The sequence below is a fragment of the Peromyscus eremicus genome, chromosome 5, assembly GCF_949786415.1.
Source record: "Peromyscus eremicus chromosome 5, PerEre_H2_v1, whole genome shotgun sequence".
Classification (NCBI taxonomy): domain Eukaryota; kingdom Metazoa; phylum Chordata; class Mammalia; order Rodentia; family Cricetidae; genus Peromyscus; species Peromyscus eremicus.
In genome coordinates this window covers 8,739,430-8,765,633 of record NC_081420.1, presented here as the reverse complement: position 1 = coordinate 8,765,633, position 26,204 = coordinate 8,739,430, and the positions used below count along the sequence as shown (strand labels likewise).

Sequence of the window (26,204 nt, the reverse complement as noted above, 5' to 3'; positions counted from 1 at the left end):
ACGTGCTGGCTGGCTTGTATTCCTCACATTGTACAGCACATACCAGGATATACATTTACACTTCAATATCAAATGAAGTAACTCCATTTTTAGGAACATGTGCCAAAAAACTAACTATGGAACCTTATTCCTGTCCTGTGTGAAAATACAGACAACTCTGGGTATGAACTTAGAAACAATTTTCCACAACTATGTGGATGGAGAGCCCACCTGGACCAGCCCAGCAAGGCTATGCAGTGACAGATGGAGAGCCCACCTGGAAGGTAACAGACCTACAAGATCACTTTACATGCTGGCACCAAGTCTGGGATCCATTACAGAGCCTGCCCTGGTCCTACCCCACAAGACTTACTAGGCCAGGTGTGGAAAGAACAGAGGTTCTTTTGTTTTTGTAAATGCATGTGTGTGGAGACCAGAGGACAGCTTTCTGTGTGATCTTCAGGAATGCCATGTGCCTCCTTTGGCATAGGGCCTCTTTGGCATGAAAATCACCAACTGGACCAGTGAACCCCAGAGACCATCAGCCTCCAGTACTGTGGTTACAAGAATACATCACCACCCAGAAATTTTCTGAGGGTAGTAGGGATCAAACTCATGCTCGCAAAGCAAGTGTTTTATCGACTGAGTCTCCCCCAACTCTGCAGTGGGCTCTTTAGAAAGGTCATGGGTGGCTCTAATATGCAGAGGTAAATCTTCTTGATTCTAATGTGCCTAAGTAACTCAGGATCTCAGGTTAAACCAAGAACTAAGGTCAGATTCCAGGCCTCAGATGTCCCTGGACAGACGGAGACAGACACATACACCATTAAACCTACTGCTTTTCCAGTCCCCACATGCTAAGTGTCACAGGAAACGAGCTAATGTGTACTTGGAGATGGTACATATGGTACATAGAAAGCACTTTCTCCAATAAAACCACTGCTTCCAAAGGATGGTGGTTCCTGACAGGCTCATGAACCTGTGGAGATACAAGCTGGAAACTGGCAGTCACAGTTAAGAACCTGGGACATCTAACCATGGCAGTTTCTGACATGGACAGATAGCTCCCAGTAACCCAGTGAACAGCTCTAAGTGACTGAGGATGCTGGGCAGCGGTCACCTCTGCAGTGACACAGGAAGCCACGCTGCAGCACACGGGCAGCTGTTGCTTGTGGGTGACAGACCAAACGTTACTTGACTGTGTTCCAAGATGAGGACGAGAGACTGACTGGTAAAGTCCCCAAAGAGGGGCAGGGTAGTGACAGTTTGACCGGAGGTGACACCCCTCTGCGGTGGGAGATCTGGACGGCCACAGGCTACAACCCGGGTGGAGAAGACTGGAAGGTGGCCATGTTAATGCCTGCTTTACCCTCAGCCTTGTCCCCTCAAGGCACCCAAAGGAACACCACTGTCGATCCCAGCTGTCTTCTGTTCCAGGCTCACCGGCTCCTTCCAGATCATCCCAGAGTCTCAAGATCTCTGTCACTGTCCCTCTCCATCCCCAGTGTAGCCTGTGTACAGGTGAGTTTTGCTTGACCTGAAAGTCACGTTTCCCCAACTGGACAGAGTGACAATCACTACCCTCCTCTCTGGGGCTGTTGCAGGCCAGAGAATGGACTGGAAAATGGAAATGAAAAAGCCCTTAGGACAGTCACGAGGCCGAGACTGGCTACTTTATTTAGGAAACGGTCAGACCCTGGGCCCTAGTGAACTGTCCTCCAGCCGTAGCTGAGTTTGCCTTCGTAAGCTATAGGGATGCAAGGCGGCCCAGAATCCCAAACCCTGTCTGCACACAGACCGCAGGACAAAACCTCTCCTAGGACCCTAAGGAGCCGGCTGTGAGTGCATGGAACCTCTTGTGTCTTGAAGGCACCGCAGGGCCTCAGCTGCCCCCGAGTGCAGACTCCCCTGCTCCCAAGAACCTCTAGCTGCAGGGTTGCTAAACCCTGAGGCCCAGCCCTGCCAGCTGTCTCAGCTGGGCCAGAAGCAAGATGTATGAAAATACTTTAATTATTTCTTTGAAACAGTTAAGAAATAAGGTTGGTTGCTTGGTTGTTTTTACAATCCCAGTAGAAAAAGAGTTCACATAAGGGCCCTGGCCCAAGGTCAGGCCCTTCCAGCCAGACTGGCCACTCAGTAGAAACGTTTGTTCCGCTCCTGGCGCTTCTGAAACACCACGGCGCCCACCACAGCACAGACAATGATGCCCAGGAGAGCACAGAGCAACAGCAGGAACACTTTCCACCCCGTCAGAGGACCACTCCGGAAATTCCCAGTGGGGTCATCCACGTTGTCTGTGGAAGAGAGAGAGGGAGGTTAATGTACAAAGCATGAAGGGGCTGTCTCATAACTGGCTTATTCCAAGAACTGGACTGACAGGAACCAGCAGAGCCACAGAGCCTTAGGGAGCCATCCGACCTGACTCACACCTAGCAGAGCAGCCCAAGGCCTGTGTCCCGTATTTACAGTGGCAAGCGGGCAGAGTTCGGATGAAATCTATTCAGCAGAACTCTGAGACAGCATGTGGAAGGCCACAGGACTCCCCCACAGCTGTTTAGCCTTGTGGTTCTCACGAGCCTATGGCTCAGTCTCTCCACTGAACCACAGAGGTAGAGCCAGGCATGGAGCGGAAGCTTTGGAGAAGTCACCCTCAAGTGAATGTCCCCGTCTGGCCTGCCCCTGGGGATACAGGTGGGTCAAAGCAGATGGCATCTCTGGGAGCAGCAACCAGAGCCGACCAAATGGTGCTATGTGGAGGGATTAACTTAGCCCTACAACACTAAGACCAACCAGAATCTTTAAGATGTGCCAGAAGGATGGCTCAGGAGTTGAGAGTACATATTCATGTTCTGCTCTTCCAAAGGACCGGAGTTTGAGTTCCAGCATCTATGCTGAATGGCTCACAACTGTCTGTAACTCCAGCTCCAGAGGACCTGATGCCTGTAGCCTTGTGGGCACCCACACTCACATGCAGAGACACACAGGAGTAGAATTAAACATAATAAAAGTACAATTTTAAAAATGTGAGATGTCAAACACCAGGCCCAGGGGCTACACCTGTAATTCCTACACCCAGGGTAGAGGCAGGAGACTGAAAAAGTTAATAACATCACCCTCAGCTACACAGTGAGTTCAGTTCAAGGCCAGCCCAGGCTTCACGAGATAGAATTCTTATTTTTAAAGTGAGATGTCATATCACATAGGACAGTGGATCCTGGCTTTTCCTAAAAAGGCAGAAAAGCAGGACATGCTCCTGGGCAGGGACAAGCCTCTTCAGGCCTGTAATTTTCAGTAGACCCACGTGGCAGTCTATGGTTTTTAGGGGATAGAAGGAAAGGGGCCTCTTTACTCTACCCAGAACACTCACTGTGAGGCAGAATCATGCTAATGAAGGGCCCAAGGCTAGGGTGGATAGATGAGGTGACCATCGCCTCTCTTTCTGGCTGAGCAAACCTAAGCCTCAAGTGGCTCTGAGAAGTTACAAGTGACCAGGAGTGCTGGGCATGCTACATAGGGTTAGACAGCCAACTGGCTTTAGTTCAGCACAGGAAGAAGTGGACACTAGGCTCACTCACTTACTGTGAGCCTCAAGAGTCCACACAGTGGGTCGGCATCTCATCCTTTTACTCACAAACTCACTAAAGCCAACCTGACCCAAGCTCCTGCCTCCAGCCACAGAGGTCAGAGCCCAGAGCACAGCCAGAGCTGTGTCCCACTGCCAGCCACAGCAGAGCAGGACAGGACCATAGGGTTCTCCTGGAGCCCAGGAGGGCAGGGCTGTACGCACACATACCTTTAGGGGACTTGAGGAAGTTGACCCCGGGTTCGATCTTGGTCCAGTCAATACTTTCCTCCTCAGGGGTACGTTCTACCATGAGCTGGAACAGCTTGATGGAGATGATGTCATGGTTGTCTACAGGGCAGAGAATGATCCCTACCTCAAGACGTGGCCCACTGCCCTACCCAAAGAAAAGCTGCTTTCTCAGCCAGAGAAAGGTCAAGTCCCCTGGGAAAGCACAGTTTTCTTCCCAGGCAGGCAGCATTTCAGGGGCCGAAATGACTCCAGAGAGAGGAGCTGGGGTGTGGTTCAATGCTAAGCATATGCTTAGCACGGATAAAGGTCTGAGTTCAAGCCCCACTTGGGGAAGTTGGGGAGAGCCCAAGAGAAGCGAGAATGGAGAGAAAAGCATGAGCTTAGATGTTCAAAGTGATCTGGCTTCGTTTCTTTGCAGAATGGGAGCAATAATGTCTACATTGAGCCCTCACAACAGCCAGTCCTGAGAATGCCCACGGAGTGCCAGGGACAACGCTGAGCAGAGGATACGAACTAAAAACAGGAACCAGATAGGGGCCAGCATGATCATTCTAGGGCTGCCTGAGAAGCCCGATACTTCCAAGAATAGGAAGCAGCCAGACGGTCTTGTCAGAGACCCGCGTGCAGGCCGCAGATACACAAAGCGGCAGCCAGCAAGTAAGCCTGAGACTTGAGAAGGGTGTGGTCCCACACCACTAGAGGCACAAACGGTGCTCCGACTACTCGGAGGTGAGGTGCTGGAGTCCAGCGATGACGCGGCTCCCCGCCAGCCAACTCCACATGTAAACTCAGTGAACCGATTCATCTAAAGCAAGGCTCTTTAAAGGCTGGGCTGGGGCAGGGGTGACCTGGAGTGAAGAGAAGAAAGGAAGAAGCCACACAGCGGCTAGCAGCCAGGTCAGGCAGGGCCACGTGACATCTGGGCATAGAGCCCCTTGAAGCCGAGGGCTGAGCCTTGAGAACCAGCTCTGGAGTCAGACTCCATTTCTTACTTATCTTGGAGAAATCCAACTCTCACATTCCCTTGATTTTAGTTATTTTAAAATGGGAAGAAACCATTACTAATCTAAGGAAATATCTGGTAGCTGGGGTATGGTGGCACATACATGCCTTTGATCCCAGTACTTGGAGGCAGAAGCAAGCAAGGACAGCCTGGTCTACATAGAGAATTTATGAACAGCCAAAGCTACATAGAGATCCTGTCTTAAAAAAACAACAAAACCTGGTGTGCCTGTTTGCTGCCAGGCACTGACAACCCTCTGAATGTCATAGACACTGATATTCTTGGGGATCCTCTCCACCCTCGAGGGGCCACTCCAAACAGCACCACCAAGAAACATCTACCTGCCACAGAGTGGCATCTGTTCCTATCAAGAACCCTCTGCAAACTAGATCAGCAGAAGCTGAGGCAGGAGAATTACCATTAGTATAAGGCCAGCATAAGCTACATAGTGAGTTACATACCAGCCTGGGCCACGGAGTTAGAAGCTGTTTCAAAAAACCCAAACCAAACCAGACACCCTCTACAGACACGGGAATACTGTCAGATGACATTTCAGGTAACCCAGGGGACAGGAAGGAAGAAGATGGGCTGCTAATTACTGAAGGTGGGTGACGGGAACTTTAAAGGGACACCACAAAACAACAGAACTTCTGGATTACACGGCCCTGTGCTCTTCCCTGGGTAGAAAGAAGGCCTCCGGTAGAGGGACATTACAACCCCTAAAAGAGTTCATTTACCCTGGAGTAAGAAAGCTCTGCCAGGTCATGCACATCATAGCCCAGTTCTGGTCAGCAGGAGCTGGGCCCAGGGCTAGGACCTTTCTGAGCATCCCTAGTAGACTGAGTCACACAGACAAGGGACCATTAAGCACCATCAAGGCCTGGTGACGCAGCAAGGCCCACAGACACTTGCAATTTGGGGAGTGGAGGGACAGGAATACAAAAACAGAAACAGTAAATTACATGGCTAATACATGCTATGGAGCAAATAAACCTGGGAAAAGTGATGGAGATGAACATGGACTAGAGAAGGGGATGGAGATGAGCGTGGACTAGAGAAGCAGATGGAGATGAGCATGGACTAGAGAAGGGGATGGAGATAAGCATGGACTAGAGAAGGGGATGGAGATGAGCATGGACTAGAGAAGGGGATGGAGATGAGCATGGACTAGAGAAGGGGATGGAGATGAGCATGGCTTAGAGAAGGGGATGGAGATGAACGTGGACTAGAGAAGCAGATGGAGATGAGCATGGCTTAGAGAAGGGGATGGAGATGAGCGTGGACTAGAGAAGCAGATGGAGATGAGCATGGACTAGAGAAGGGGATGGAGATAAGCATGGACTAGAGAAGGAGATGGAGATGAGCATGGACTAGAGAAGGGGATGGAGATGAGCATGGACTAGAGAAGGGGATGGAGATAAGCATGGACTAGAGAAGCAGATGGAGATGAGCATGGACTAGAGAAGGGGGCACAGTGTTAAAGGAGGGGACTAAGGAAGTTAACACGCAACAAGACATTAAGGAAAGATGATCAGGCCCCTAGCAGAAAGGACAGGACAGCTGAAGGTCACCCTCTGCAGAGGTAGAAGTAAGCCACATCAGTGAGGAGGTATAGGGAGTGGCCTGGCATATCAAATGGGATGGGAGCCATTACAGTTCTGAGCACAGGAGCCAGGGACAGACCATCAGGGGACCTTGCATGAAAGGAAGGAGTGCCATGTGGACGTGTCAGTGAGAGATGGTGGCTTGAATGCAGCCAGGAAAAAGAGACGGGGAGTGGGATTCGCCAAGGTGTAAGTGGTGGCATGAGACAAGGTCCAGGATGATACCAAATGATTTTATCCCAGGCAACTGGAAAGATAGGGATACCATTTACACCTTGATGGGCAAGGTTCAGCTGGGCAGCCGAGTGGAGACTGAATATCTGTGTTTCTATACAGCTGGGGCTAGACATCCATAAAACCACAATCTTATATCCAAAGTCTCCTATCACTAAAGATACATGAAGAGGCCAGCTGTGCTCCGGGCCTGAGCCTTAGGCCTGTCAACATTTACAGCTGAAGGTAAAACAAGGAAGACTTAAGAAAAGCGAAGGAAGGAAAGAAGGAAGGAAGGAAGGAAGGAAGGAAGGAAGGAAGGAAGGGAGGGAGGGAGGGAGGGAGGGAGGGAGGGAGGGAGGAAGGAAGGCAGGCAGGCGATTAGCTGCTGAGAACTGTGACCAACCAGGGAAGCCAGGCTGAGAACAGATCCTCACACACTCACCAGACAGGTCACCAGTGCCAGCAGAGGCTCCAAAGTAGTAACCAGTGGGCAGGCGCACTCCCGTGATGTCGATGCAATTCTTCCACTCATTCTTGTCCTCCAAGTCAGTCATCACCTGTAGTCAGTGGGGGCAGGTCAAGCACACACTCATGCCCAAGGTGTAACCAGAGGCTCCTGGAGCCTCTCTGTGGAAGCAGCACAGGCCCGGAGGCCCCCCATCATGCCTACTTACCGTGAGGCGGCCTCGGGAATAGCGCACAGCCAGGAAGGTGTCATGGTCCCGGTTGCGGAAGTCAGCTGTGCAGCCGGCCAGCTCAGTCCAGCGTCCATCTTTGCTATGATCGTATGACAGAGAGCCATTGTTCACCATCACCGAGATGTACGGGAACACACGCTGGAACCAAGACACTGGTTACTCCATGCCTAGCTAGCCTGTGGGCACATAGCATCCCGCCCTGTTCTGGTCCACAGAGGAGCAGAGTCCTACCTCAGTGGTCTCATCATTGGGATATGTGTCCAGGAAGATGGCTAACCCATGGAAGTTGTCTCTGCTTCCAAACACAGGCCCTGGAATAGGAGATACTTTCAGAACAGAGTCAATGTGAAGATGACCATGGGTAGCTCAAAGGCAGCGTGTGTCAAAGAGAGCCCAACCACTGGTACCTCACCCAGGAGGGAAGGAACCTTGAAGGACAAAGCAGTGAGGAGGGGCCCAGGCCTCTCTTAGTACAGAGGACTGAAGACTGAAACCCAGCCACACCTGAGGCCAAAGCTGGAGTCGCCATGAGTTCAAGGACAGCTTTGGCTACAGAGTACCAGGTCAGCCAGGGCCATCCGAACAACAAAAGTTGAAGCCTTAACTATCAGGGGCAGCCACCAAGGCAAGTGTTAGGGTACCACCAGTGCCAGATCTAGGACACATGAGTGGAGCTACAGGAAGAACCTTCTTAAGCTGCAAGCAGTCCATTTTCCTGGAAGGACCCCAGAGGCTGCAGTCTTGGCAGTGTTTGTGTTTCCGAACGGCCCATGAGGTTGGCTCAGCAGGTAAAGGCCCCGCTGTGCAGGCCTGATGACTTGAACTCCATCCCCAGAAAAAAACACACAAAGGTGGAAGGACAGAACTGACTTCACAGCACTGTCCTCTGATCTCCATGGGTGGTGTGGCATGTATGTGTGCGCACATGCACTCTCACACACGCATATGAGTATTTAAAAATATATAGCAGGCTGGCCAGGTGTGGTGGTGTATGTCTGTAGCCCTACTTGAGAGACAGGCAGAAGAACTGCTTTCATGTTTAGGGTATCCTGGGCTAATAATGAGACTAAAAGCAGACTGGGATACATATTCAAAGTCTCTAAAAACCTGAAACTAATAATAAGTTTAGGCAGAAGAAAAAACAGTAGGCAAACTGGTCAACAGCATGTCAGAAGGGTGGGGTGGTACTGCAATGTAGGACCACCTGGCCCTCCTCAGGGATCTCCTCCAGAGCAAGCACAGCAGCCTCCCAACAGAACGTGCAGAGTGGCCACAGGCCAGCTACTTGCCATGCCCATCCCCACCCCACTCTTTGGGGCCCAGCCAGGTACACCTCAGTGTGCACCTCCCCACCTGGTACAAGGCGGTCCCGGGTGTACCACAAGGCGATGCCATCTCCATGGAGATTCTTCTTCCCTGTGCCATGGACTTTGAAGTGGACATGCATTTCCCAGTCCTTGAGGAAACATGGCTGGAAAAGGAATAGAAAGGCCCCTCAGTGTTACCAAGGCTTTGGAGCAAGCTGGGGGACCTGGCATGCTCTACTCCACAGGCTTACTCCGTACCCCACCAATACCAGGCATTCACTCGGGTACAGGGACCAGACAACAGTCCCTTAAGTGCTACTGGCCCCTAAATGAGGCAGGGAAGCCAAATGGTGCCTCAAGGCTCTCTGAGGCTTAGCCTCTGCCAACCAGGGCCTTTAAGTGCGCTTTCCTCAGTGTATAACCCAATCCTCACCACAAGTGCCTGTGCTGGAGTCTAGAGGACTGTCAGCTCCATTTAAGTCACATTTTGTTTTTTCATTTGTTTGGTTTTTCGAGACAGGGTTTCTCTGTATAGCTTTTTTTTTTTTTTTTTTTTTAAGATTTTGTCTTTTCCTTAGTTTTCTTTTTTTTTTTTAAGATTTATTTATTTATTATGTATACAGAAGAGGGCACCAGATCTCATTACAGGTGGTTGTGAGCCACCATGTGGTTGCTGGGAATTGAACTCAGGACCTCTGGAAGAGCAGTCAGTGCTCTTAACCTCTGAGCCATTTCTCCATCCCCTCTGTGTAGCTTTGGAGCCTGTCCTGGATCTCACTCTGTAGACCAGGCTGGCCTCCAACTCACAGAGATCCTCCTGACTCTGCCTCCTGAGTGCTGGGATTAAAGGTGCACGCCACCACCACCTGGCTTAAGTCACATATTTTAAATGGAAAAAAAAAAACAAACAAAAAACATTGAGGCAAAAAAACTTGTTCATAGCAGATGAAAAATTGATCTTGATTCATAACCAAGTTTGACTGAAACTTTGGCAAGCATTTAATGTAAATTAAACCTAATCCTTTCTACAGCCCTCAGCTTCTCTTCTAAAAACCTTCTAAAACAGCTGGACCATTGCTATCCAGAACTCACACCCAGGTCTGGCTAAAAAAAAAAGCCCAATTCCTGGCCAGAAAGCCTCAGAAAAACCCAGCCCTGACTGAATGAGGTACCAGTGCTGTGGCTGGGCTGTTCAGGGTGGTGCTCATGCCAACATCAGAGGAAGCAGGTGCTCCTAGCAGTAGAGGACACCAAGTGTACAGCCATTCTACCTACACTGGGGAAACTTCCTGGCCTTGCTAACCTCTGGAGGCTCCTTGGGGAGAACTGAGGTGTCAGCACACACTTTGACAGAGACAGGTGAGTGAACAGTGACTGAGGACTCAATCGGAAGCTGGGCCTGGTAACAAGCATGCCCACAACCCCAGAAACGTTCCAATTTTAGGCTAGCCTGAGCTATATAGCCTGCCATGTCACAAAGTGACTCATTTAGAAAAATAAACTGAAACGACATTGCCCCATCATGATGGCAACAAACAAGAGGTCGTTAACATCCAGTGCAGATGAAGAGAGACTCTCGGTTAGTGGGGGGCTTCAAGCTGCCCCCCTTTCTTTTTAACGATTTATTTTAACTATACTTTTTTCCTGTCCATTGTGGTGAGTGTGTGTGTGTGTGTGTGTGTGTGTGTGTGTGTGTGTGTATGTGTGTGTGTTTGAGACAGGGCCTTGTTAAGTATCCATGGCTGGCCTCAATCTCAAAGCAATCCTCCTGCCACAGCCTCCTGAGTGCTGGGATTGCAGGCATGTGCCACCACACCCCACTCAATCTTTAACAATGCCAATCTCAAGCGTACTCAGACTTGGATACCACAGACACTGGTAGCTAAGACCTAGTGTGCTGGCAAGACAGACAAGCAGGCAAACAGCAGAGGAAGAGGGCCCAACAACGGGCAACTCTGAGGGTGACCCCTTCACAATGACCCCAGGTCACTGTTCTGGCTAGTGTTACGTCAACTTGACACAAGCTAGAATGATTTGGGAAGAAGAAATCTCAATTGAGAAAATGCCCCGCCCCCCACACTGGCCTATGAGCAAGCCTTGGTGTATTTTCTTGATTGATGACTGATGTGGGAGAGCCCCTCCACGGCCTCTGCATCAGCTCCTGCCTCCAGATTCCCACCCTGGCCTCCCTCAGGGATGGGTTTACAAGCTCTACGGTGAAATAAAGCCTCTCCTCTCCTTGGAGCTCTCAATCATGGTGTTCATCACATCAATGGTAGCCCTGACCGAGACAGCAACCTCCCTCCACTTCGACCTCAGCCTGAGCTTATTTATCAGGTGGGCTGGCTGAAAGGAGACGGTGCCAGAACCAGCACAAGCACCTCTAACATCGTCACAATCCCGTCCACGTCGGCTGCATAACAACTCCAGTGCTAGGATGGCTGACAGCAGCCATGTCACCTTCCAAAAGGAACCACAAGGAGTGAAAAGGGTTGTGTGTCTGACGTCCAGAAGACATTCACTCCCACAACATGACCATCTTTCCCTTCCAACTCTTCCACCCACCCCAACTTAGATCTTTTACCCTGTATTCATAATCTCCTGATCTTCAAGGTTGAGAAGTTGATTTTCAAGTTTATCTCCCACTTCTATTCTTGGTCGTGAATAAAAATCTGTCCAACTATTCAATTAGAGGTGATCCTGTTACTCTCTGCACAGTTCCCAAAGGGAAAAAGGACTTGGTTTGGGAACAAAAAAAAAAAAAAGAACTTGATAGCAGAATGAAACATACCACTCCTGTAACCAGGCAAATGTCTATTCAAAAATTAGAATACACTATGTCCCAACACAGGCAATGTGGCTAGTGCATTGATTCATCAGCTTCATATATCAGAAGGCACTGGGGACCCAGCTTGGCCCTAGAGCATGAAACTAGCAAGGACCTGCATCACAGTGCACAGCAGCATGGGCTTCCCCAATTCTGGAATTTCTCTGGTCTGGGCACAGTCATGAATTCTGGAAGAGGCAGCTAAGAGGTAACAGCCAGCTCTTAAAGACAGAAGGACAGGCGGGTGGTGGTGGCGCACGCCTTTAATCCCAGCACTCGGGAGGCAGAGCCAGGCGGATCTCTGTGAGTTCGAGGCCAGCCTGGGCTACCAAGTGAGTTCCAGGAGAGGCGCAAAGCTACACAGAGAAACCCTGTCTCGAAAAACCAAAAAGAAAAAAAAAAAAAAAAAGACAGAAGGACAAGGAACCCAATCCAAGGCCTGCTGCGGGAGATGGAGGCCTGGTCCCAGTTGGGTCTGAAGTCTAAAAGTACACTAGAAGGGCCCACCCAGGGAGGGACTCAGCTCTACACGCGTCCTCTTCATCCCTGTAATTGGAGCTAAGCAACCCTGCCAGTCCTCAACTTTCTTCTACAGACGTTTTTGTCAGCAGAGATGACAGGTAACTAGGCATCAAAGAGACAGTACAAATGAAAACTCAAGGAAGCAGAGAACTCCAGAGACTGCTCCCAGTAACTACGTCCAAGGGGCTAAAAGACAAATACGGGAAGAGCAGGTTAGTGCTATTCTTAAACTCACACTAAGAAACAAAGTTTCAGAACATATGACAACATAATGGACAAACTTAACAACAGGTGAAGAGATAATTAATATATACAAGGTTACTCAGAAGAAATAACCAAGAATGGGGGTGGGGGTGGTTAAGAATTGAGTAAGTTCCCAGAGGAAAGGGCACAAATAATTCAATTTCCAAATGATACACAAGAGACTGGAACAAAGCAGCAGAGATTTGTGACTGCCACAAACTTCAACAGTCCCACAACCAAAGGAGACTGACAGAGAGTAACGAGAGGACGCTATCTCCTGGATACAAAGGAGTATACTTCCCAATGCAAGCGTGGTTGGATGAGAGCTAGGGTAGCTTACTGGTGGAGTGCTTGCTAGACTCCATCTCAAAACTATAAACCCACACAAAAAGTTGAGCTCTCCAAGGACACCTGGGAGTGGGTACTGGCCATTCCTAGCTTTGCTGTGAGCTCTCCCTTCCATCCCAATGTGACGCCATTTGTTGCTGCGAGCCGCAAAAAAATGAAGTAGGAATTCAGCTGACAATGGCAAAAACTAATACCCAGAAGAGCAGGGCTCTTCCAGAGGATAAAGCCAAGCCTCAAAGAGTCTTGGTGATATTGGCTGTTGAATGTATTAGCTGTTGCCTGCAGTGAATTTCCCGTGTGCTATTGTAGCTTTCCCATTTGATTCTTTTCCCAAGAACTTCCAACAGTGTGGTTGATCATTCATTGGGCACAACTTCCCCTACACAATTGGAGTATTTGAATAACATACCCCAACTGTGCTGACAGCAGGCACACAGCCAAGACCCCTAATTTCAGGCCTTTCTGAAATTGTTGTCATTAGCAACATCTGGCCAGGACCTTCTCTGGACAAAAGTATTTTATCTGAGATACTTCCCAGACCTCCTAGGACAGACTTCAGGTAGATAAGCATTCAGGTTATCTGTTAGCTCCTGAGAGAAGGTAAAAATTTACACTGAGACAACTGCCCAGGCCAGGTGGATATGTTAATTAAGCTTAACCCTCCTTTTTCCAGTGTTATCTCTAGTTCTAAAGAACTCCCTTTACCTGTTATGAATCATCTTTTTTGGAGATTTGTCTACACTGGTCCCATAACTTCGTGTAATTTCTAGAAGTCAAAGTGAGCCCTTGAGTCATGCATTAACAATTGTGGCCAGCATCCGGCTGGAATTCATTAGTATGGAAAAATGCAACGCTAAGGACAAGGTGAGCAGACTGGGCAAAGAATGACCCAACATAACTCAATATCCAGTAACGATTGGGAGAAGGGGTTGAAACACTATTAAGAAAAGCATCAATTTTATTAAATCTCTTAGGTATACTGACCACCCCAATGGCGAACTGCCAGGAACAGGGGCCTGAGCACTGGGTGCTCAGACTCCACTCACATGGGCCTCAGGCCGTTTCCCAGTCTGGAGGCCACCATCTACTCAAGTTAACTTTTATTAAACGCTTTCTGTGTGCAGACAAAAAAAAAAAAAAAAAAAAAAAGAAAAAAAAAAAGAATAACAACAACTCTCTTTAACAATTAACTCAGAACAAAAGGGCTTTTACATACCAGGTACATCAAGCTGTGATGCAGGTTGTCTAGCTACCAAGTACACTTCCCCCACTCTGCCAGAAAAGCCGAGATAAGCTTGGACAGATATGGTGTCAAAGGAAAAAAAAGGCAATTTTATTTTCACTCACAACTTAGTGACTTATAGAATCCTAACATTTTACCTAACCACTTCTAAGAATACAGTTGTGAGCACATAAATTCCCTTTTCGATCTATTAACCGAATTTAGCCCTTAGTTAATTCATTCCCCATTAGCCACTTCCCTTTTGGGTTGCAGATGACAGCTGACAATTACTGCTCTTTGTGTGGCTCTTATCACCTCCCTGTTTGACCTGAGGGAATTCAAGCCATGTGACCTTGCTTTGGCCAGAGTATTGCTGCTTGCATGGGTGTATAACTGTAGACCTCAGACACTTAGAAAGAACTAAGATGGAGAACTGAGACGGGGCAGGACTAAGATGGGAGAACCAAGATAGGACATAAAGAGAACAGCAGAAAAATGTAGAGAGAATCAGGCAAGACAGGAGCTGAGTATGAGAACAGAATAGAAGCTGTGTAGAGAGAGAACTGACTCAGAAGAATAATGTGAATGGACTAAAGAGTTTCGTGTATGTAGATTCATCCAACACCCCTCAGATTAAATTCGCCACTGGTAGCATCTCTTCTGGAACTCTGGGAAAAGACTATAAGGGGCTAGACCTCAATAGTCTTTGTTAATTTGTGTTGTTTCTGTTTGTTTGTTTGTTTGAAGGTGTACTTCATTATTCTTAATTATTGTATGTGCATAGGTAAGTGCATGCACAAGTGAGTGCAGGTGCCTGTGGAGGTCAGAGGCTTTAGACCACCTTGGCAGCTGTGTTCTGCCCAATGTCATTGGGAATCTAACTCAGACCTCCTGCAAGAGCAAAGCATGCTCTTAACCACTAAGCCATCTCTCCAGCCTGTTTTCTGTTAGTTTTAAGACAACACAAAGTCACACAAAGCTCAAGAGGCCTTGAAGTCCTGATCTCCCTACCTCCAACTCCCAAGTCCTATTACAGCATGCCCACTCATAATGCCTTCTGCCTTGAGGTAATGTACCTGGGGAAGCCCTCACCAGAGCCAGCACCACGCTATCTGGGTTTTGACTCCAAACTGCAACTCTTTCTGAAAGATATCCCTCCTTGGATACTTCATTACAGTAGCATAAAAGAGAACAGATTAACCCACCTGCAGGGGAGGGGCAGCAATTTTAACACAAGCAGGGGTTTAAAAACCAGTAACAGACCACCTTCAAAGGAGCTAACAATTAGCAAAAGACAATCCGCATTCAAGACATGAAACAAAAAGGCAGCCGGCCGAAGAGCCTACATTCAGCAAATGTACTCAGAAAAAAGGTGAAATTAAGACAATTTCAGACAAACAAACAAACAAAAATTAAAATAACCAATTACCAGCAGCCCTCTCACTGTCTTTCATTCTTCGTGGGGGAGGAAAATGATCCGGATCCATGTGGGAGTCAGAGGTTCAGGAAGGAAGAATGGCGGCGAACCCAGTCAGTTCGGAGACAGAACACACAGCAGTACCTGACTGCTCAGTGTCGCACGGCTCACACCACCAGAGACTGAAATAAAGGCTGGTAAGAGGATGAACAAAGTGTCCTAAGGTCCTGGCACTGTCCAGGAAGAAAGGGGAAGTATAAAACTACACATTCTCCTTAAGACTCTAGTAAATGTGGATGTGTGCATGTACGTGTGTGTGTGTGTGTGTGTGTGTGTGTATGTGTGTGTGTGTGTGTGTGTGTGTTTGGGAAAGGCTGTTTTTGGAGTGTCAGACAAAAGCCAGGTTGTGTGCACCTCCAGCCCTGTCATTATAAAACAGGGTCTTGCTATGTAGCTCAGGAGGGCCTTGAGCTGGCAGACTTCCCACTTCTGCCTCAGAGGTGCTTAGACATCGGCACACTTGTCATCTAGTATAACCATGCAGGTGATTAAAGAGCAGTGGCCGCTCCTCCGAGGACCTCGGCTCAGTTCCCAGCACCCAGCTCAGGCAGTTCACAACTGCCTCTAACTCTAGTTCCAGGGGATCTGAGAGGACCTTCTAGCCTTCACAGGCACCCACACACACTTGCACACACACAGAAGCACAAATGTAAACATAAATAATAAGAAGAATAAAAACCCTGAGAAACAAGCAAATGACTTCCAGACTAATAAAAGGAAAAATGAGTAAGAAATGCTCAACTCAAGCTGTCAAGACCAGAAAGAAGAGGACAGGGAGAGACAGAAGGAAAACAGTAAGAGAGAAGGCTAACCCTAACATGTCAGCCATCATATCTCATGTAAATGGAAAGAGATGTGAGACGAAACCCCAATCTAAGCTCTGTGCTACTTCATTCCTTTATGCATGTACTGTTGCAGTGCGGGATTGAACCCAGAGTGTCAGACACCCTTTTCTTCCCTAAATTCTTAGTAGAACTCATAGACCTGCTGTTCTTGTCTCTAACCTTTATTTACTATTATTTGTGGAGAAAACACAACTTGAGTGTGTAGGTTGGAGGACAACTTGTAGGAGTCGGTTCCTCCTTCCTCTGTGGGTTCTGGGGTCCAATCCGGGGTGTCAGGCCTGAGCAGCAGGCACCTTGATCTGCTGAGCCATCTCATCAGTCCTTTATTTTATTTCAGAGATGAGGGCTTACTAATTGCTCTGGCTGGCCTTGAACTCACTCTGTAGCTCAGGTAAGCCTTGAACTTGTGATCCTCCTGCCTCAGCCTAAATAGCTGGGATTATAGGGTTAGGATGTACCACCAGACTCAGCTTTCTTATTTATTTATTTATTTTTCCAATTGCATGTGAAGCTACAATATCTCAAAATAAAAATTTTGGCTGGGAATGGCAAGTCACACTTGTAATCCTAATACTCAGAAGTCAAAGGCAGAAAGATTTAGCAAACTGGCTTCAAGTGTGCTATAAATGGAAAAAAAAAAAAAAAAGGAAGAAATTAAATGAAAACCTTTTGGGCATCAAAAAACAATAACATTAGAATTAAAAAAAAAAAAAAAAAGTCCAGGGATAGAAATCCTTGACCATGGTACAATTAAAACTAGATATCAGGGCTGGAGAGATGGCTCAGAGGTTAAGAGCACTGACTGCTCTTCCAGAGGTCCTGAGTTCAATTCCCAGCAACCACATGGTGGCTCACAACCATCTATAATGAGATCTGGTGCCCTCTTCTGGCCTGCAGGCATACATGCTGTATACATAATAAATAAATCTTAAAAAAAAAAACAACAACAAAAAAAAAACAACTAGATATCAATAATTTAAATGTATCAAACCTCCAAAATAGCACACATGTATTTGAAAAAAAAAAATTTAATTTTCTCATGTAGAAGAGGCAGCTCAGAATCTCTCTCAATGGTTGCTTTGCTGCTTGTGGTGGTTTGAATAAGAACAGCCCGCATAAGCTCATAGAGTTAAATAGGCAGTCACCAAGGGAGTGGCACTACTTGAGGGATTAGGAGGTGTGGCCTTGTTGGAGGAGGTGTGGCCTTACTGGAGGAAGTGTGTCACTGGAGGTGGGCTCTGGGGTTTCAAAAACCCAAGCTAGGGGCTGGAGAGATGGCTCAGCGGTTAAGAGCACTGGTTGTTCTTCCAGAGGTCCTGAGTTCAATTCCCAGCAACCACATGGTGGCTCACAACCATCTACAATGAGATCTGGTGCCCTCTTCTGGCCTGCAGGCTGAACACTCACTGTATACATAATTAATAAATAAATCTTAAAAAAAAAAAAAACAAAAAAACAAAACCCAAGCTAGTCCCAGTCTCTCTCTTCCTGCTGCCTGCAGATCCAGATGTAGAACTCGAAGCTACTCTCCAGCACCATGTCTGCCATTATGTTCTCAACTATGATGATAATGGACTAAACCTCTGAAACTATAAGCAAGCCGCAATTCAATGCTTTCTTTTTTAAAAGAGTTGCCATGGTCATGGTGTCTCTTCACAGCAATAGATAACTGATGAAGACCCTCCAAGCTGGTCAAGGCCAGCCTGGAACAAAAGGACAATCGAAAAGGGAAGGGAGAAAGCACACGTGACGGTCAGTGGCAGGAAAAGGCTAAGTCGGAACTGAAGGGCCCGGAACAGTCCCAGGGGACCACAGGCCTCCCAACACCTTCACCAACTCCAGATTGAAGACTGAAGAGTAACACGACTTAAAACAGGTGCAATGCAGTTTAAAACTGCCTTAGAAGCTGCTTTGTAAGGGCACAGCTCTTTTTTTGTTGTTTTTTTGTTTTGTTTTGTTTTGTTTTTTTGCCCGAGACAGGATTTCTCTGTGTAGCTTTGGCACCTCTCCTGGAACTCCCTCTGTAGACCAGGCTGGCCTTGAACTCACAGAGATCCACCTGGCTCTCCCTCCCAAGTGCTAGAATTAAAGGTGTGCTCCACCACCGCCCGGCAAGGGCACAGTTCTTATCCCATGAGTTTACAGAAGTCCTAATGCTTGTTACCACACCAGAACAAGGAAACCAGAATAACCTTGTAGAAACAAATCATTTTTAAGTTAGATAGCTTCTACAGCTCTGCTTGAACAAAACAGAAAGCAGATGCAATTGATCAGCTTAGAAATCATTACAGTGATGTTTGCCTGTAGTCCTAGATACATGGAAGGCTGAGACAAGAGAATCACTTGAGACTGAAGAGTTCAAGGCCAACCAGGGAAAAAGAGCAAGACTCCATTTCACAAAATAACAAAGTAAAAAGCCAGGTGTGGTGGGTTACCCTGCTATACTACAATTCCCACTGGTCTAGAAAGTAAACATTTTCTCAGAATTTGTACACATGAATTTCTATTTTATAAGAGCTATTTTAGAGCCCTATGAAGTTGAGGTAAGAGGTGGCTCAGTGCATAAAGTGCTGTGCTTGCTGCACCAGCATGAGGACCTGAATGTGGGTCCCCCGTGCCCACATAAAAGGCAGATACAGGGGCATCCAGAGCTGTGGAGACTGTAATAGGTAGTTCTGGGGTCTGGCTGGCCAGAGAGTCTGGCTGAAATGGCAAGTTCCAGGTTCAGTTAGAGACCTCTGTCTCAAAAAGTAAGGTGGTAGGCAGGGCATGGTGGCACATGCCTTTAATCCCAGCACTTGGGAGGTAGAGACAGAGACAGAGACAGAGACAGAGACAGAGACAGATAGATCTGAGTTCAAGGCCAGCCTAGTCTACATAGTAAGTTCCAGGACAGCCTGGCTACACAGAGAAACCCTGTTCAGCCTGACATGGTGGCATGCACATATAATGCCAGTGCTGGGAAGGAGACGGATCCATTAGTGCTGTGGGATGGTCTGTATGTCAAATTACTCTGATTGGTCAATAAATAAAACACTGATTGGCCAGTGGCTAGGCAGTAAGTATAGGCGGGACTAACAGAGAGGAGAAAAGAAAGAACAGGAAGGTGGAAGGAGTCTCTACCAGCCGCCGCCATGACAAGCAGCATGTGAAGATGCCAGTAAGCCACGAGCCACATGGCAAGGTATAGATTTATGGAAATGGATTAATTTAAGCTGTAAGAACAGTTAGCAAGAAGCCTGCCACGGCCATACAGTTTGTAAGCAATATAAGTCTCTGTGTTTACTTGGTTGGGTCTGAGCGGCTGTGGGACTGGCGGGTGACAGAGATTTGTCCTGACTGTGGGCAAAGCAGGGAAACTCTAGCTACACATTAGGCTCACCAGCCTGATAGCAAGCTCCAAGACCACAGTGAGAGACTGGCTCCTGAGAAACAGCCGAGGTTGCCCTCCGGCCTCCTCATGCACACATACGCACATAGCTACACCAACACACATCCCTGATGTGCTCTGGCACATGGGGGTACAGCCTGTAAACTGAGCACTTGGGAGACTGAGCAGGAAGATCAGGAACTCAAGATCATTCTTGACTACATAGCAAATTTGAGGTCAAATTTGAGCTAGATGAGATCATCTCAAAAAACAAAACAAAACCCTGATGCTCAATTTGAATTTATTCATAATTATTTGTTTGCTTGGATTGATTTGTTTTTTTCAAGGGAGGGTCTCACACCATAGTCCAAGCTGGTCTCAAACTCTCAGAAATGTTATTGTCTCAGCCTCTTGAGTTATGATATCATAGACTAGTACCATCTAAACAGTCTTGTTATAAAAACATCATTATCTGGCATGCTGGAAACTACATCCTTTACAAGTCTTCCTGCAGTGCTGGGAGTTGAACCCAGGGCCTAGACAAGCACCTAACTGTCCCACTGTCCCTTCACAGATATTTGAACCAAGACAATTTCTTGGGGAGAGGGCTGTTTTTGAGAGAGGGTCTCGCCATGTAATTGTGGCTAGCAGGGAACTTCCTAAGTAGATTAGGCTGGTTTTGAACTCAGACATCCATCTGCCTGCCTCTGCCTGCCTCTGCCTCCCAGGTGCTGGGATTAAAGGTGCACACTACCACACCCGTCAAAATTTTCTTTTAATCTATGTGCATGTGCAGATGCCTAAAAATGCCAGAAGAGGGTGTTGAATACCCTGGAGCTAGAGATTCAGGCAGTTTTTAGCCACTTGATGTGGGTACGGACATTCAGACACACAGACACAAACTCTCTGTCCTCTGCCAGGGCAGCAAGTGCTCTTAACTGCTAAGCCATCTCTCCAGCCCATTCACTTTATTTTTAAAGAAAGTCTCTCTCTAAACCTGGAGCTCACAGATTTGGTTAAGCTGGCTGGCCAGCAAGTTCCAGAATCCTCTTGTCTCTGCCCCCATAGAGCTAAATTACAGCCAGCCAGGCGCCAGGCTCTTTACATGAGTGCTGTGGACCTGAACTTGGGTCTTCAGGCTTGTACTGCAAACACTATGCCCACTCACCTACCTCCCCAGCCTCAGTATCAACTTTTAAAAAGAGGAAGGGGATACAGAATTTTGGCCTGGCACACTAACAATAAGCAAGCTTAAAGGCCACTGCGGCCTTCACACAGGACCCTCTAGTGCAAGCAGAGTGGCCCCCTCAGCCTCCCATGTCCTGTGCTCAGACATCAGGCACTTGGAAGTTCTATTCACCTCCTCGGAGCCACATGACAGCTGAGAGGCAGGGAGTACTGGGTCAGTGTTGCTCATCCAGTGCCTCTCCCACATGGAATACAAGTGAAAGAGATTCAAAACAAAACAGAACTGCAGCTCTGTGAGGAAACATTAAATAGGAACTTCTAAGAGTTCCAAGCAATGTCTTTCCAGAAGTATAAATGAGCCGCAAACATTTAAAAACAGTCAGCAGGGTCCAGCAGCAAAAGTCCTGGAGCTGAACAAGGGAAGGCTGCAATGTACCCAAAGGAAAGCAGATGCAATTGATCAGCTTAGAAATCATTACAGTGATGTTTGCCTGTAGTCCTAGATACATGGAAGGCTGAGACAAGAGAATCACTTGAGACTGAAGAGTTCAAGGCCAACCAGGGAAAAAGAGCAAGACTCCATTTCACAAAATAACAAAGTAAAAAGCCAGGTGTGGTGGGTTACCCTGCTATACTACAATTCCCACTGGTCTAGAAAATAAACATTTTCTCAGAATTTGTACACATGAATTTCTATTTTATAAGAGCTATTTTAGAGCCCTATGAAGTTGAGGTAAGAGGTGGCTCAGTGCATAAAGTGCTGTGCTTGCTTCACCAGCATGAGGACCTGAATGTGGGTCCCCCGTGCCCACATAAAAGGCAGATACAGGGGCATCCAGAGCTGTGGAGACTGTAATAGGTAGTTCTGGGGTCTGGCTGGCCAGAGAGTCTGGCTGAAATGGCAAGTTCCAGGTTCAGTTAGAGACCTCTGTCTCAAAAAGTAAGGTGGTAGGCAGGGCATGGTGGCACATGCCTTGCCTGGCATGCATAAGAACTGGGGTTCAGGGGGCTGGAGAGATGGCTCAGAGGTTAAGAACACAGACTGCTCTTCCAGAGGTCCTGAGTTCAATTCCCAGCAACCACATGGTGGCTCACAACCATCTTAAAAAAAAAGAACCGGGGTTCAATCTACAGCACCACAAAAATAAAATTAAAAAGAACAAAAAAAGTATTGGCGCACGCCTTTAATCCCAGCACTCGGGAGGCAGAGCCAGGCGGATCTCTGTGAGTTCGAGGCCAGCCTGGGCTACCAAGTGAGTCCCAGGAAAGGCGCAAAGCTACACAGAGAAACCCTGTCTCGAAAAACCGAAAAAAAAAAAAAAAAAAAAAAAAAAAGTATTTGAAAAGCCTTAGACAGAATAATGATGTGACAACTGTGATTTGGGGTGACGGGGGGGGGGGGGGGGGTTGAGATAATTAATCAAATACTCGGAGTGTGTGGCATTTGAATCCGGACCTAACAGATGAGAAGTAACCAAGGAGCAGTCACGAATAACCAGGAGGCATTGTCCCAGACAGAGTGAACAAGTGCAAAGGTCCTGAGGGGAAGAAGGCAGCCAGATAGGGCCGGAACAAACTGACAGAAGGACTGGAGATGCCAGTCCCCAGGGGACAGACTGTGCGGACATAATGTAGTTTTTCATTCACGAAAGGCCTCAGGCTCTGAAGATCGCAGCCAAAGCTGAATGGAGAAAAGTATCCACAGATGCCCCTAGCAGCAGTGTGGAGGCACAAGGCAGAAAGAGGGGAGGTGCTGACAGAACCAGCAAATGAGGCCAAATGAGGACAGTGGAGTCTTCCAGAACTAAATGACAAAATCAGCCAGAAGGGCTAAGAGCACAGAGATGGGGAAACTAGGACACTGGCCAATAGTGTGGGTGGAGAGAAGGTCAGATCAGGCAGGCTGGGGAGAAGCAGGTTTCTTTTCAAGCCATGCCTATCCAAATTATTCCCTTTCCCAACCTATCCTTCCTCCGTGTAGACACCGCACAGCTTTGCTCCCACACCACAAGACAATGCCATCTCAGGCTCCTGACCTCCAAGGCAAAGGCCACGGTAAGTCTGGTGGAGATATAACTGCTGACAAGCCTCAGCCAAGCACAGGAATTAGTCTAAGTATGTCAAAGGGGTTCTCCCACTGCCAGAGGCATCAGGTGTATCCAACGAATTGCTGAGGGTGGAGATCAGAAAGGTCAGCTGAAACACTATTTATGCCGTTCACTGGCTATACTGCCTCTGCATGACGGCATCAAATCCATCTATTCCAAAAGCCTTGTTGGAGAATTAAATCTAACAAGGTGTGGCAAGGTCAGTACCCAACACACAGCAAAATACTCAATAAAGATATAGTTTCATCCTTCCCACGATTAAGTGGGTTCAATTGAGTCTTAACTACTCCACTCATTTCTTGTTAAGTGACTTAAGTCATTAAAATGGGGACATCATTACTTACCTTGCATGGCTTCTGAAGAAATTAAGGGTGAAAAGTGTTCAGTGTCACGCACAGCTTCCGACACACAGTAACTACACGATATGGGTTCTCTCTTACTACTTGTGCGACCAGGACAGAAAATTGGCAGGACAAAAAAGGCGCATGTGTATAACCTAAGCTTGGCTGCTGAGGCAGAAATTGCTGGATCACTGGTGTCTAGCCTCTTGGGAAAGACTCACCTGGTGGTTCCAAATGGAGCCCTCTTTGCTGCGCTCGTCAGGGGTCAGACGCACATATTGGCTGGTAAGCATTGTGCTGCCTTGGAAGTCCCAGAGAGGCATGGAACTGGACCCGACCCCTGTGGACAGAGACTGACATCGACAGGTGCCCAAAATGCCATGCCAGAAATCTACAGAGCTGCTCTGCTCAACAAAAATGGCATGCCCTCCTCCAACCAACTCCAGGGCCGCGTCCTCAGCCTTCACTTATCCCTGCTGCGGGCCTCACCTTGGTAGGGCTTGATGAGCGAGTGCTCCCGCTTAAGATGTTCACTGTTGCCGTCGGTTATATCCGCAGCCACCGGCCCCAGCAACAGAAGAAAATGCAGAAGTGTAGCGGGGCCTGGGCCGGGGCCAGGAAGCCCAGGCCTCCCTGGGCACCGCTGACCCCAGCCCCAGCCCCGGCCCCAGCGCCAAAGCCAGTCCTCGGCCGCCATTCTCCTTTTCTCTCGGCCACTTCCGCCCTAAGACTTCCGCCTTCCGGGTGTCTTTGCTAATGGTCTCCGGCCGGAAGCCCTCCAAACGAGTATCACCGGAGAGTTAAGAAGGAAAGCCTCGCAGTCAGCGGGATGGCAGCCTTATTGGCTGGGCAACCTCCTATCCTAGTAGAGCGCGGTTCTGCAACTTTAGAGGTTCCTGGTCGCCTGTCAGCCAGCCACTAGAAAGGGTTCTTACGAGCGACAAGGGATCCAACCAATCATGGGGCAGCACGTTAGGCTTGCTGGCCAACAAGACGCAGAGGGCATATTTGAGCTGGAACGGCGCCTTCGAAGTAAAGCATGATGGAACTTGTAGTTTTCGTGGGCTGCTTGCGCAAACTGGGCACACGGAGACTGCTCAATCTTAAGCCTCTGGCCATAGATCCTGTCTTTGAAATGACCTTTCTCAGTACAGTGGGAAAAGCCGCAGTGGAGTGAAGTAGAAAGCCTGGAGTCCAATCCTACCGCCACCTTGGACTGGTGGGTGGGGCAAACCTTTAAGCCACCTCTAGCTAACACTCCTCTGGAGACTTAAAAGGGACCCAGTTATTTTACTACCCCCAATTACTCAGGCACAGTCAGATTGAAGCAGGAGGAACAGACCAGATCCTGACCTGGGACCTCAGTGAAGGTGGGAAGTCATCTAGCTCCAAAAGTGTCAGTTCCTGTTGCCACAAAAAGTGCCTGTGGAAGGTCCAGGACAGCTGGCTCTGGATAGTTGGGCAACGGTGGTGTGTAGCCAAATGCAGTTCTATTTTACCTATTAATCTATTTAGTAAAAGATTTAACTGCCAGTATTTTTTGTCAAGATACTTAAATTTACATTAGAAATCCTGATTTCGGGCTGCAGAGATGGCTCAGGAGTTAGGAGTACTTGCTGCTTTTTCAGAGAACCAGGGTTCAGTTTCCAGCACTCACTTGGGATATTTTTAGATTAACCATATATAACTTCATTTCCAGAGGAAACAATGCCCACCTCTGGCCTCCATGGACACCCATACTTACATACACACAAACACACACGTGAACTGATTCTTTTTAATCTTTAAAAAGAAATCCCAGCCGGGCGGTGGTGGCTCACGCCTTTAATCCCAGCAATTGGGAGGCAGAGCCAGGCAGATCTCTGTGAGTTCGAGGCCAGCCTGGGCTACTGAATGAGTTCCTGGAAAGGCGCAAAGCTACACAGAGAAACCCTGTCTTGAAAAACCAAAAAAAAAAAAAAAAAAGAAATCCCAATTTCCACTTTTTCATGAAAAACTGCAACTCTACCCCGTATTCTCACAAGAAGCCTAGCTACTAGAGCTGATTAGAGCTGCCCCTGAACAAACGACTTTGTCTTCCAGCTGGATCTGACCAGGAATTTGCAATAATGGTCCGAATTAATGTGAATTTACTGCTCTTGTTATAAATACAGGCTGCCAGGTTGGTTGGCTGCACTTTTATTTCAGTTTTGTTTTTTGAGACAGGGTCACTGTAGTTTGCAGTGACTTGAATTCACTATGTTGACCCAGACTAGCCCGAAACTCACAGCAGTTTTCTGGTCTCAGTTGTCCCAGTGCTGGGACCATAAGCCTGTACCATCATGCTTGGCTAGTAATATACGCTGGTAGCGTGTTTGCAAGTACAATTTTTGTTTTGGTATGTGCATGAGATTGGTTCCAGGGTGCCCTCCCCCAAACAAAATCCACAGATACTCAAATTCCTTATTATAAGATGGTTACAGTATTTGCATATAACCTATGTACATCTTCCAATATACTTTTGTTGTTTGGTTTTTTTAAAAAAATACTTATTTATTTATTATGTATACACAAGAGGGCACCAGATCTTATTACAGATGGTTGTGAGTCACCACGTGGTTACTGGGAATTGAACTCAGGACCTCTGGAAGAGCAGTCGGTGCTCTTAATCTCTGAGCCATCTCTCCAGCCCTGGCTGGTTGGTTTTTTGAGACAGGGTTTCTCTGTGTATCCCTGGTTGTCCTGGAACTCACTCTGAAGACCAGGCTGCCCTTGAACTCACAGAGATCCACCTGCTGCCTCCCAAGTGCTGGGATTAAAGGCATATGTGTTGTTTGGTTTTTGTTTGGGGTGTTTTTGGTTTGGTTTGGTTTAGGTTTTTTTGTCTTGTTTTGTTTTGTTTTTTTGGGACAAGGTCTCATTAAGTAGCCCTGGCTGGCCTGGAAATTCACTATGTAGAACAGACTGGCCTTGAACTCACAAAGACCCATCTGTCTCTCCTTAATGAGTACTGGAATTAAAGGCATGTGCCACTATGAATGGCCTCTAATCATTTCTAGATTACATCTAATACATAATACAATATTAATTGTATGTAAAAGTGGTGTCGGTAG

The 26,204-nt window shown here is 47.7% G+C and overlaps 1 protein-coding gene across 1 annotated transcript; it reads right to left on the bottom strand.

Annotated features, from left to right (window-relative positions):
* Positions 1 to 1,966: 1,966 nt before the first annotated feature.
* On the bottom strand, positions 1,967 to 24,017 carry Lman2 (lectin, mannose binding 2). The gene is made up of 8 exons (XM_059262866.1): positions 23,602 to 24,017; positions 23,334 to 23,452; positions 8,668 to 8,785; positions 7,546 to 7,625; positions 7,291 to 7,452; positions 7,059 to 7,173; positions 3,773 to 3,892; positions 1,967 to 2,273 (listed from the first exon to the last, which is right to left on the bottom strand). The coding sequence occupies exons 1-8, from the start codon at positions 23,807 to 23,809 to the stop codon at positions 2,113 to 2,115; spliced, it is 1,083 nt and encodes a 360-aa protein (XP_059118849.1). The 5' UTR covers positions 23,810 to 24,017; the 3' UTR covers positions 1,967 to 2,112.
* Positions 24,018 to 26,204: the final 2,187 nt, after the last annotated feature.